The sequence below is a fragment of the Hermetia illucens genome, chromosome 1, assembly GCF_905115235.1.
Source record: "Hermetia illucens chromosome 1, iHerIll2.2.curated.20191125, whole genome shotgun sequence".
Lineage (NCBI taxonomy): Eukaryota > Metazoa > Arthropoda > Insecta > Diptera > Stratiomyidae > Hermetia > Hermetia illucens.
In genome coordinates, this window is record NC_051849.1 from 122,349,819 (window position 1) to 122,362,576 (window position 12,758).

At 40.4% G+C, this 12,758-nt stretch overlaps 1 protein-coding gene across 1 annotated transcript in view; it reads right to left on the reverse strand.

The window, feature by feature from the left end:
* Positions 1–603: 603 nt before the first annotated feature.
* LOC119649930 (lysine-specific demethylase RSBN1L) overlaps positions 604–12,758 on the reverse strand; it is a 105,383-nt gene continuing 93,228 nt past the window's right edge. The window contains exons 7-8 of the mRNA XM_038052351.1: positions 2,622–2,912; positions 604–2,556 (exon numbers count right to left, since the gene is read on the reverse strand). Of these exons, the coding sequence (XP_037908279.1) occupies positions 1,301–2,556; positions 2,622–2,912 (1,547 nt within the window). The 3' untranslated portion in view covers positions 604–1,300. The remainder of the gene's footprint in view (positions 2,557–2,621; positions 2,913–12,758) is intronic.

Consider the following 12,758-nt stretch of genomic DNA (forward strand, 5'->3'; position numbering starts at 1 on the left):
GTACAAAAACAACCGAATACATTTTTTATTTTTATTTCATCATGACCGATTCGAAATTATTATATGGGAGAAAGCAGCAAGATTCATATCTAGAAAGAATCCAAAGCGAATTACGCTTCTATTGAATACATATCCAGTCTATAAGGAATTGGTAATTTACCTTCAGTAGACCAATATTCAACAGTGGTGTCTCTCAGCTTGCCAGAGGATTGATTACAATTTACCGACTATCATCCGAAACATTAACCGACATAACAATCGATATTGCATAACATTTCTTTGTTTATTCCAGATTACTTAATAATGTCGAAATACTATAGAAAACTTATTTGCTATCCTGAATAAATAGATTATGGCGCATGAAATCTATCTTGAATTGATGTCTCTACCGCAGCATAGAATCTTTTTCATTCCTATTATATTTTGCTAATCACTACCATCCATCATTTATCGCTAACACATCGAATTCCCGGTATTCTAATCAGATAAAAATAAAAATATGTTAAATAATTCATCTCGGTATTCTCAGTAATTTGATATAGAAGGAACTATACTGTCGCGATACTGTCCCAAAAAAAAAAACCATGCATAAAGCCCACGATATTTTTTCAATTCAAACTGGTTTATTGACGTTTCACTTATACTGTACACTTTAAAGTTAGGCATAGGTGCTAGACAGAATGTAAATCGAGGATATTATTTTATGTGCATTACTGGTATTCTATAATTACAATTATCAAGTGCAACTTTATTGTTTCTTGCAAACATATTGTAAGCTTGTTTTCACATTCAAACGCAATTGTGTATGTAATAAATTTGATTTGGTAATGTTTTCTCTACTTTGATCTTGTAATATATACGCGTTACTGTTCAATTCAAAACGAAATAAAAAATCTCTTTAGAATATATATATATATATATTGAAACATGAGTAGAAATTAATATATTTTCGACGGATACTTGTTTTTATTTGCTTTATTATAGCTACTTCGACACACTTTAGTCTGTTTCGCACTCTACAAAATCCCCATTTTTATCACTAGAAAAATAATTTATTAATATTTTCATAATAATAAAACAGTTTCTATTTAAATTTTTACGAAGAACTTCACATTTGACTACATTCTGATATAAGGTTGCAAATATATGGATGTGAATTTAACATTAAAATGAGCCTACGATCTTTTTATATTAACACACGCACACAATCTGCGTTCTGTGTCATAATATAATTAAAGTGTATATCTCAAGCTTGTGCTGTAAGTAAATTATATTACTAATTCATATTTAACTCAATAACTTAATAAGTTGCCGAAATATTTCGATTTGCCGTTGTTGTACTATCCATGCTCGCCATAATTGACGTTAACAAATCAGGTGAAGGTGGATCTGACGTATTGCAATTTGTATTTGGGCCAGGCAGTAATCGACTATCTTTGCTTGCGTTCCGCTGATATGATCCTATATGCACCAACGAGGATTGTTCTTGACTCGTGGTGCTTATTGCTAAAGAATCGGCGTTGGAATCCAATGATTGACGGTGATTGTTTTCAAATCGAGAATATACTTCCATTGATTGGGTTATTTGATTCGAAGAGCTCATTGGGTCATTTATCGCAGGAGGAGGTAGCGGAAAATGTGGTGGTGTTGTCGAAAGTGGTGATGATAATGTATTTTCTACATCCAATGTTAAAATCCCACAAAGTGGAAGCGAGGTTTGTAGTGGTGTTGTTATATTCAGAGATGACTCTTGTCTATACACTTTATTTTCCAGTATAGGGATTAAATTGCTTGATGAATTTGATTCAGTTAATAGATTTGTAGGCATTCGTGGTAATGGTTCAGGCAATCTGTAGGAAATTTGTTCATTGAACTTAATTCTTTCTTTGGAATATTCAGCCTTCAATTTTCCTGGAGACTGCGACACAGCTTTACTACAACCAGGAGCAGTATGTTCAAGTACAGACGAGGTGGATTTGCGGTGTTTCGACTGAGACTTACTACGATGATCACTGATTCTTATTTTTTGTTTATCAATATGGCTATGATGACCTGACGATGTTCTTCTCTCACCGTGGGAAGAACTGTGACTTCTACTACTTTTGTGAATTTTGTGCTCGGGAACCAATTTTCTCATATCAATAATCGCCTCATCGACCATTTTTTTCTTTTGTAGCTCATGTGCGGTCGACTTTTGTCTACTTTTTCCACAGTCAATGGCCGCTTTCTTACTGTTCTTTATATTGTCTGACGCTTTGTTTGTTTCTTTTACAAATTCACCTGTTTTCCGATTAGTTTTTGTTTCTGTTTGTTTAGGCATATCTTCAGCTCCACTTTCGCTAGATCGCCGTTTCTCGAGTTCTTTCTTATCTTTTCTTAGCTTGCCGTCATGTGACCGTTTATGGGGTGTATTAGATTTTTTATCTTCTAAAATGATGGGATGAGGTAAAATAGTTTGTTTTTCTTTATAATGTGGTGGTTCTGCTAATACAGGGTTGTTTTTTTCGTTGATTACTTCTTGCCCTGGATAATATTCTCGCAATCGAAGATGCCATGCTGAAAACATCCAAAATTTATGCAAATACATAATGTGTTTTTCGTTTCCCAGTTATAAAATTTACCTATGCTTGTGACAGCAGTTACTGTACGAAACTGATGAATAATGTTTCTAGGGAGAAAATAAATATCGTTGTCGTAAAGCTGTATTCTTGCGTAACGTATACCTTCACGACGTAATTGATTCAATTTCGCATCTTCAATCCATTGAACGCACTGGGAAATGGGTGGCTCATGAAGGTCTAACTGTAATATTTCCACAAGATAAGCGAAATCCTGTGCAGAAAATGCTACAACATCCTTTGTCACTCGATTTTGCGTATATTTGTTTCCACAGTGAACTGCTTTGAGTACACCTGCAAAATTAAACAAAAATTAAAAATCGAATTTTCTTACTATTGATTCAAACTTTTCGAATATAATTTCAAGCTATTTTTGGTAGAGTAAATGAATACTTGATAATGTAAACTGGGGTGCAATTGGCAAGTTGGCATATGGCCATCAGTTCCACCATCTTTTCATCGATTTTAAGGTCGTCACTGACAGCATAGGAGGGGTAAAACTGTACACGGCCATGAGAGAATTCGCTATCCCGACGAAATTAATAAGACTGATTAGGCTGACCGTGACCGATGTGTGAGGCCATATAAAAGCAGCAGGATCACTTTCAAGACCATTCAACTTCAACAATGGTCTAAGACAAGAGGATCCCCTATCATCCGTCCTCTTCAACTTGGCCCTAGAGAAAGTGATTCACGATATAGACGTAAATGCAAGAGGCACCATCCTCTTCAAGTCCACCCAACTACTGGCCTCCGCTGACGATATTGACATTATGGGAAGAACACCCCGAGATGTACAGTCTACATCGAGTAGGCGACGCAACATCCGAGCTGTACATTAATGAAGGCAAGACGAAGTACATGGTGGAAACGTGAGCGCTAAAAGAAATAACGAACAACATCGAATCGCATTCGTGAAACGAAAACAATGAAGATAGGAGACTACAACATGGAGACCGTTGAAAATTTCTCTTATCTAATGTCGAAAATCACAACCGATAACAGTTATGATGCTGAAATCCGCGCACAGTTGTTGGCTGCCAATGGAGCCTATTTCAGGTTACAAAAACTGTTTCGCTCGAAACGTCTCACCCTAGGGTCAAAGCTCTTACTGCACAATACTATGATCTTGCCAGTCCTCATGTATTCCTCGGAGAGCTAGATTCTTAGCAAGAAAAATTGCGAACTCTTGGTCCGCCTACATGAGGATGGACGATTCCGTAGCCTACATAACGACGAAATCTATGAGCGATACCATGACCGTCAGGTTGTGAATAAAATCCGGCTCAACGGGTTGCGGTGTGCGGGTCATCTAATTCATATGAATGAGGATGATTCAGCTTCCAGAGATATGGAATTGGTGGACCTCGGCGCAAAACGGGGATGTCTGGAGTTCCTTATTAAGGGAGGCCTAGACCGAATACCGATTGTTGCGCCGTTGATGATGATCTTTGAGCGAGCTATTTGCGGGAGGAACACATGCAAATTGTGAACGATCTGAAAAGAATCGGCCATGACTATGAAAAACAATTTTTTAACAGCTACTAAAAAATTGCTTCTCAAAGTCAGTCTCAATCAAAGGTCGAATTGAAAACTAAAGAAAAGACATCGGCGTTTTGCACTAGTTTTAAAAATAGTTGGTGATTTTAAATAAAATAGTTGCATTAAAATAATAAGATGCTGGAACTATGCCCATCCTCCTAAAAATTATATCTTCCAAAAATATAATGTGTGCGAGTTTCTTCTCAATTGCGCTTGTCTTAGTTAGCCTCTCGTACTTTGCCTTTGCGGCAGCCGCTACGTGTCGTGGTGCTAACAAGAGAAGCAGCAACTATCAACAGCGTCGCCATCGAATGCCAGCCGACATTCTAAGAGAAAAAGCAACCTGTTTGGGCAGTGATGGAAATCATCGAAGACCTGGAATGTTTCCATTTATACATAGCGAATATAAGTTAGTATAGTGTATATATAAGTTCAATATATTCGATATTCAATTCACTGTGGTACTGACATTTCAAATCTTAGCAAGTAATAATTTGATCCGAAGGAAGCAAATTTGACTTAATATAACTGTGCTAGCAATAGTAAAATTTCCACCAAACTTCCTAGTATGATGCTTCAGATTAAAACCTATTGTAAAATTTTACGGATCCAGGATTAAGTCAATGGGGATGATCGAAGTAAATTTTCAAAAAATATTTAATTCAAAATGTACTTATTTGTTTCTCAGAAATCCTTTTCGCCGCTTTCAAAGTAATCATCTTCGGACACAATACACTTTCACCAACCAAACAAGAATAAAAGTCGCCTTCAGGATCTTTCAGAGCGCGTGTTCACCTTGTATTTCTTCTATGGTCCCAAAGCAATTTTCGCGCAGTGCTCTTCTGAGTTTCGAGAACAACCAAAATTTGGTAGTTGTTGTGTGTGTCTGCCCACAATTCACACCCGAATAGCTTCATACAAATGAATCATATCACTCAAATAATAATCCTTCTTGACCATTTGACCATATGGAAGGAATTCTGAATTGAGAACAAACCGATAATCAAAGAAAACTGTCAACATGACCTTAATTTTTGATTTACTTTAGCGAGATCTTTTCGGTTTGGTTTCACCTTTTGCACGATATTCACTGGATTGTTCGCTGGTTTCCGGGACGTAAGCATAAATCCTACTCTTATTTCCAATGATAATTAGTCAGCAAGCACTTTTTACAGATCTTCGAAGCTCTCTTCGAAGAAATTAAGTTATGTGATATTAGCCGAGATTTTACACGTTTCCTGTCCAAAATATCTTTCAAAATGATATTGACAAAACCTTTCGAAATATCAACAGCATTAGCAAGGTGTCTAGCAGTCATTACACGACCGTCCAGAGCAAGTCCTCCCTTTCCACACAATCCATCTCGATTTAATTATAATACAGAGGAAGGCTTCCAAACTCCGTCATGCTATTAACATAGTATGCTGGTCCCAAGCCGAGGTAAAGGAGGATGATTTGAGGCAACGTACTCTGTACTATCCTCAGTAAAACAAAAATAAAATGCTGAGATCAGGGAAAGAGATAAATAGAGTATAGTTGGAGTTATTCTACTATTCTAAATCCTACCTGATCACTCTTGATGACAGGCCCCGCGACAGGTCGACCAAGAAAATGCATAGAATGTCGTTACAAACATGATGATCGGATTAAGTCACAGGCCTCGGAGAAATGCTAGGGCGTCCACCTCAGTCGACGCGGCAGGACGGGCCCCGGTCCTGTCGAGAAATGGGCAAGGGTTCTTGACGCATGGACGGCGTCAGGACGTAAGCAAGTTAGTCCACACACAACGAACAAAACAAATACGTGTCTGCACGCTAAATGTTGGTACCCTAACTGGAAAGACGGAGGAACTCGCAAGAACCCTTCGGAAAAGGTGCATTGACATCTGCGCTCTGCAAGAAACCCGATGGTCTGGTTCCAAAAGCTGCGACATTGAACGCAAACGCGGTAAAAATGGCTATAAACTTCTCCATTTTGGTAACCCACACACTCAATATGGTGTTGGCATTGCCATCTCAGAGGGTTTCCGTGATGCCATTAAAGAAGTCGAACGATTTGATGATCGGCTGATGAAGCTCACCATTATATCAGCTGATCGCACTATTCACTTCTTCACCGCGTATGCACCACAGACAGGCCGACCTGATGCCGAGAAAGATGCCTTCTGGCAACTTCTCGATGAAAAGACTTGCCACGTGCCTGCTGACGATTACATAATCATTGCCGGCGACCTTAATGGTCATGTGGGTGAAAAGGCAGACGGTAACAGGTGCCATGGGGGAAAGGGGTTCGGAGCGCGCAATGAAGGTGGGGAGCGTATAATAGATTTTGCGGACACCCATGACCCTGTACTAATGAATACATGGTTCATCAAACGATTGTCTCATCTTCCCACATTTTATAGTGGGAGCAATAAAACGCAAATCGACTATATTCTCATAAGACGCCAACATTTTACCACTGTCACTGATTGCAAAGTCGTTCCCTATGAGACCATCGCACCTCAACATCGGCCGTTGATTGCTGTCCTGCGAATTAAGCCACCGATAAAACGGCGTGAGGAACGCACTGGCTCGCCGCGCATTAAATGGTGGCGATTTGGTGAGAAGAAAGAAGAAACGGTCTCACTCATACGATTGCCAACCATTACGAATGTGGAAGAATCATGGAACCAAATGAAAGACACGACCCACAAAGCGGCCTCTGCAACCTTCGGGGTCACCAAGCCGGGTAAGTACATCAACCGAGATACTTGGCTTTGGAATGATGATGTTGAAATGAAGGTCCGTGAAAAGAAACGTCTCTACCACAAATTTCTCGACGATAAAACGCCTGCTAATTGGCAAATTTATAAGAACGCCAACCGGGAAGCAAAGAAAGCGGTCGCTGTCACCCGAGCGAACCATTTCAAAAATCTTTACGATAAACTGGACACTCGGGATGGCGAGAGAGATCTGCATCGACTTGCTAAAAGCCGTGATGAACGCACACAGGATATCGAACACTTCTGTTGTGTTAATGACAAGAACGGTACTTTGCTTACCAACCGTCGAGCCGAAACGGATAGATGGCGAGAATACTTCGAGCAGATTTCAACTGAACAATTTGCTCATCCTTCACTTCCACAATCATTGCCGATATTTGGAGCAGTTCCACCAGTCAGCGCAACCGAAGTCGAGGAGGCAATAAAACAAATGAAATCGGGAAAAGCAACAGGACCTGATGACATTGCATCTGAGCTTTGGAAAGCGAAGAGCTGGGACCCAACACTGTGGCTCAGTGAATTCTTTAACCGGGTTATTCAGGAAGGAAGAACACCATCTGACTGGCAAGAAAGTACCACTGTTCCAATATGGAAAAAGAAAGGTAGCCCAGCAGAATGTTCAAATTACCGTCCGATCTGATTACTTTCCCATACCATGAAGATTTTTGAACGCATTCTTGACAACCGTATTCGCGAAATCGTTGAAATAACCGTGAATCAAGCCGGATTTGTCAAGAACTGCGGAACTACTGACGCAATACACGCTGCGCGGTTACTCATGGAGAAACACTGTGAGAAGGATCGCCCTCTTTACATTGCCTTTCTGGATCTAGAGAAAGCGTTTGACCGTGTACCACACGAACTCATCTGGTATGCTTTACGACAACACTTCGTGCCAGAAGAACTCGTGCGCTGGGTTCAATTGCTCTACCACGAACCGAAAAGTAAAGTTCGAAGTATGGCGGGTGTATCAAAACCGCTTCGTGTCTCTGTTGGAGTTCATCATGGAAGTGCCCTCTCCCCACTCCTCTTTGTCCTTGTTATGGACACCGTCACACGGGATATCCAACGTCCGGCGCCCTACACACTGCTTTATGCAGATGATGTTTTCCTAGCATCTGATAGCAAAAATGATCTCGAGCAACTTGTTCAAAAATGGAATGATCGCCTCATGCAACATGGTCTCAGATTGAATTTAAACAAAATTGAATTTTTGACGACCGATACCCATGAAACAGGCACAATCACTGTCAGCGGCAGTGATCTGCCTAGAACTGAGCGATTTAAATACCTCGGGTCAACGCTATCAGCTAATGGAGAAATTGCTTCACGCATTAACGCAACCTGGATGAAGTGGCGTTCCACAACTGGTGTCCTTTGTGATCGACGTATCAACGAACGTCTCAAATCTAAAATTTACCGCAATGTTGTCCGTCCAGTCGCTCTCTATGGTTCTGAGTGTTGGCCGACCATAAAAGACAATGAACGACGTCTTGCGGTAATGGAGACGAAGATGCTACGTTGGACTAGTGGCGTCACACTAGAAATGAGGATCACATCCGAAATGAGGATATCCGCGATCGTTATGGGGTTGCACCGATCGTGGAAAAGTTGCGAGAGAGGCGTCTTCGATGATATGGTCACGCAATTCGTGCAAATGAGAATTCACTTGCAAAGATTGGTCTGAACATCGAAGTCGATGGTAAACGACCAAACGGCCGACCTAAGCAACGGTGGCTTGATACGCTGGATGGGGATTTGAAAGCCTCGAGATTGCACCCAGATCAGGCATTCGATAGAGCCAAATGGCGAAGCCTATCATGACGAGCCGACCCCGCTTGTGAACGGGACAAAGGCTGAAGAAAAAGAAGAAGACAGAGGAAGGCTTCCATGAAAGTTTGGAGTCTTTGTTGGTAATAAAACTTAAGAGAAATCCAATCTAAAACGCAGTAGAAATGATCTTGGATGCACAAGTTAAAAACAAGTTGGGAAACCAGAAGCTGAACGCTACAGGTATGAACGGTTTTGTATATCTCTTATATAAGAATATTTGAACTGGCGTTTGCCCCTAGCTCGTAATGTTTATGAACATGCATTCAGTTTGCCACAATATTCACCTTAGTATGATATTGACATCCAAAACCTTGAAATACAATATATTTGCAAAAAAGAGACCACTTTGACCTATTATTCCTTTCTTAGTAAAACCACAATTTCCACCAAAATTGGTAGTATCATGTTCTGTAGTATAGCCTATATTACGGCACAATGATTCTAGGATACATTTAAAGGGGTTCTAAGTCAATTTCTAAACAAAAATACCGGAAGCTCGGGCTTCGAATATAAAGGTGTTGTGTTCATCGTATGTAAGAAGCTTCTCAACGCATATTTTTCTATCCGTATATAGCTACAGATCCAAGATAATCCTTCATAATTTTCCAAACTGCAAGACATACGTACATATTACAGACATAGATATTATCCTCACCCTAAACAAACTGCCTATTTCCGAATACTGTATATATATACACGTCTATAAATTGATCGTACCGATATTTCATGCGCAAAAGCATACATATGTATATATATATAGTTAAAAAAAAGCCCACGGACCCTCTTCCCGCCCAACCGGACCGAGGGGCGACCAACCTAAGGATGGGCTGAAGGCAACATCCAAAGGCCCGCATCACAGCGATGATGCGTTTTAACGCAAAGTTTGTGCGACCATGCGAAAATGTATTGCTACATCCCGATTGTCGCAAACATTTAAGCCAATAACGCGGTGGTTCTACACTACAGAGACATGGATCTTATATCGAAGACAGTGCGGATCAAGACTGAAACCCATTAGGTCAGATTGTTACCGGACAGGACTCTTCGGACTATAGCACAGGTTGCAAGGATAACCGCTTTTTGCATCTCCATGTATAGTTCAGCCCTAAGATCGAGCATTTTCAGCGCTTTATGTAAGTTCTGCGGGACTAATCCCGTCGCTGAAATTACCACTGGGATCACTTCGATCTTTATCTCCAAGTCTGCCTCATATCGTCCGCCAAAGGACCGTAGTTTCGGATTTTTTCGTACTGTTTTTCAACAGTGTTCCAATTCAACGGTACGGCTACATCGATTATGAAACACGCTCGTTCTTCCTTGAGAAGCAGAACTAGATCGGGTCTATTGAGATTAACGCTGTGGTCGGTGACAATAATGTGATCCCACAGTAGTTTGGCCCAATTATTTTCCACGATTCTCTACGGAGTATACTTATAATAAGGATGGTAGGCTATACTTCAACGTAAGGTTTTGATGGACAATCTTGCAGTCGGACTTATGACGATTGGTATACTCATTATTGCTTAATATCCTGCACGCAGATGGATGGTCTCCTCTTCACAGTTGCATAACCTACAACTGGAGTTGTTGACTGAGAAGTCGTGAAGAATGTCCCGTTTATAATTTTTTGTTGGGAGCGAAGCATCCTGAATTGAAATAAGGAATTCTACGGTCTCATAGAAAAGAACACCCTTAGTCAACCGTTTGTTGGAGGCTTCGATGTCAATGCCAGGCAGCAACACATTTTTAAGGTTTTGTGTGAAACAAAACCTTATTAGAATCGATTCGATGTCTGTCTGTCCGTCTGTCTGTCTGTCTGTCTGTCTGTCTGTCCGTCTGTCTGTCTGTCACAGCCGATTTATTCGGAAACGGCTAAACCGATTGTCACACAAATTGGTAGGAGTATGTGATCTGCCGTTCCCTTTACATGCAGCAACTGACGCCATTTTGTGTTAAGTTTAAGGGGGGCTCCCCATACATGTGAAAGGAGGGTGCAAATTTTTTTTTCATATAATGTAGCCATGTGGGGTATCAAATGAAAGGTCTCAATTAGTACTTTTTGAAACTGGTTCCATATTTGACATTGGGTGAAACATAGGGGAGTGAGGGCTCAAAATATGACCCCCAAAAAGTGTAACAAGTCTCGTTCTCAGAACCTATCCAACCGAAAAATCTGAAAAAAATCTCAGTAGTGCATCTCTACGAAATCTAGGCCTCAAAATACATCCGGTTCCGATATCTGGACTAATAAAGTTAGTAATAGTATATTTCCACATTTTAGAAATTTACCCGGCACCCCTCTTATGTTCATCCCAGAAGTACAAAATTTGGCATGCGTATAATGAAGAACATAATGCACAAGTTTGAAGAAAATCCAACTATTATTAACAAAGTTATAGGGGGTAAAACTTTACAATTTTTTGTGAATTTCATGCACTCTACAACCTGCATGACGTCATCAATACATAACAATTCGTCAATACCACAACGAAGTAAGTTCGTATGAATTGGGTGGAAAAGAATTATTTGGTTTTAGTTCTTTAATCATTTGTATATGAATATCAATTATTCCGAGACATGTGTGTGTATAGGTATATAGTATATGCGTGCTAATGAACTTTGCGGGTAGAGTCTAATTCAGATAGATATATTATTATTTTGTTAAGGGAAAGTCGCACCGCGTCCTTGAAGAACTATTGTGCCCCTTTTACTGGTTATAGTGTACCTGTTGATCATAGTATCTCAAGCAGGCCAGTAACCGTTAGGAACTTTAGTATGTTCCCCACTTCCAGAAGTTTCAGCTTTGCATCTGGTATTAAGTGTTCTCCCAGATGTATCAGATAGATATAAGAAGTAAATCGGAAATATGGGTACGATCAATTTATATACGTGCCTATATGTGTACAGTGTTCGAAAATAGGCAGTTTGTTTGTTTAGGGTGAGCGTAACATCTACGGCTGTAATATGTATGTATGTCTCGTAGTTTTGTAGCTGTATACGGGTAGAAAAATGTGCATTGAAATTTCTTAGATAAGATGAACACAAAACCTTTATACCCGAAGCACGAGCTTCCGGTATTCCGACTTGTTTATATGACTTCAGTGAATGGGTTTCTCCTTCTACATGCCGACCTTCCGATGGACTGAAGTAACATTCGACATGGGATCCCATTCTCTGGTTCTCAAGTTCAAAGGAGAATGCACTTAATTGTAGTGCAATGTTTTTGAATCAAGTAGGGGGTACTTGGGGGGCTTTCACCCTGATGGCGTGGGATAATAATCCTCAATTTTTCGGTAGCTATATTCTGCATGTTGTTGTTTGCAAGAACTACCCTTACCCGTCCATTAACAGATTCTAAATCCGTACTACTCCACTGTATCACACCGAAAGTATATGGAAGCACGGGAATGCCGAAGGTGTTGATTGCCATGATTTTGTTTTTCCCGTACAGCTCAGTTTTAAAGACAAGATTCAAACGCCGCTCAAATTCCCCCAGCACTTGCCGAGGTATTTATACACGTCGTCCGAATCCATACCCTCAATTCGGATGTTATTCTGGCTGTATCCTTCGTTGCCGGTGTGTTTTCCCCGAACGATTGTTTTTACACATTTTTCCAAACCCAACTGCATGCCGATATCCCTGCTGAACTGGATGGTGATGTCCAGCAAGGAGCGAAGTTGGTTCTCGTTTTAGGCATACAATTTGATGTCGTCAATGTACATTAAATGGCTTAATGTACATTTCGACAATATGCCATGCTTGACTTGGAACCCGTATTTGCTTTCATGCAAAAGATGGGATAGTGGATTCAAAGCCAAAGAAAACCACAGTGGGCTTAGAAAGTCGCCTCCGAAAATGCCACGCCTGATTGGTATCTCTCCTGATGTTTGTGAGGATACCGATAGCTTCGTGCTCCAATTCTTCATTACCGTTCTCAGAAGAAGAACGACATTCGGGTTGATTTTATACAAGCGTAACACTTGTAGTAACCACGAATGTG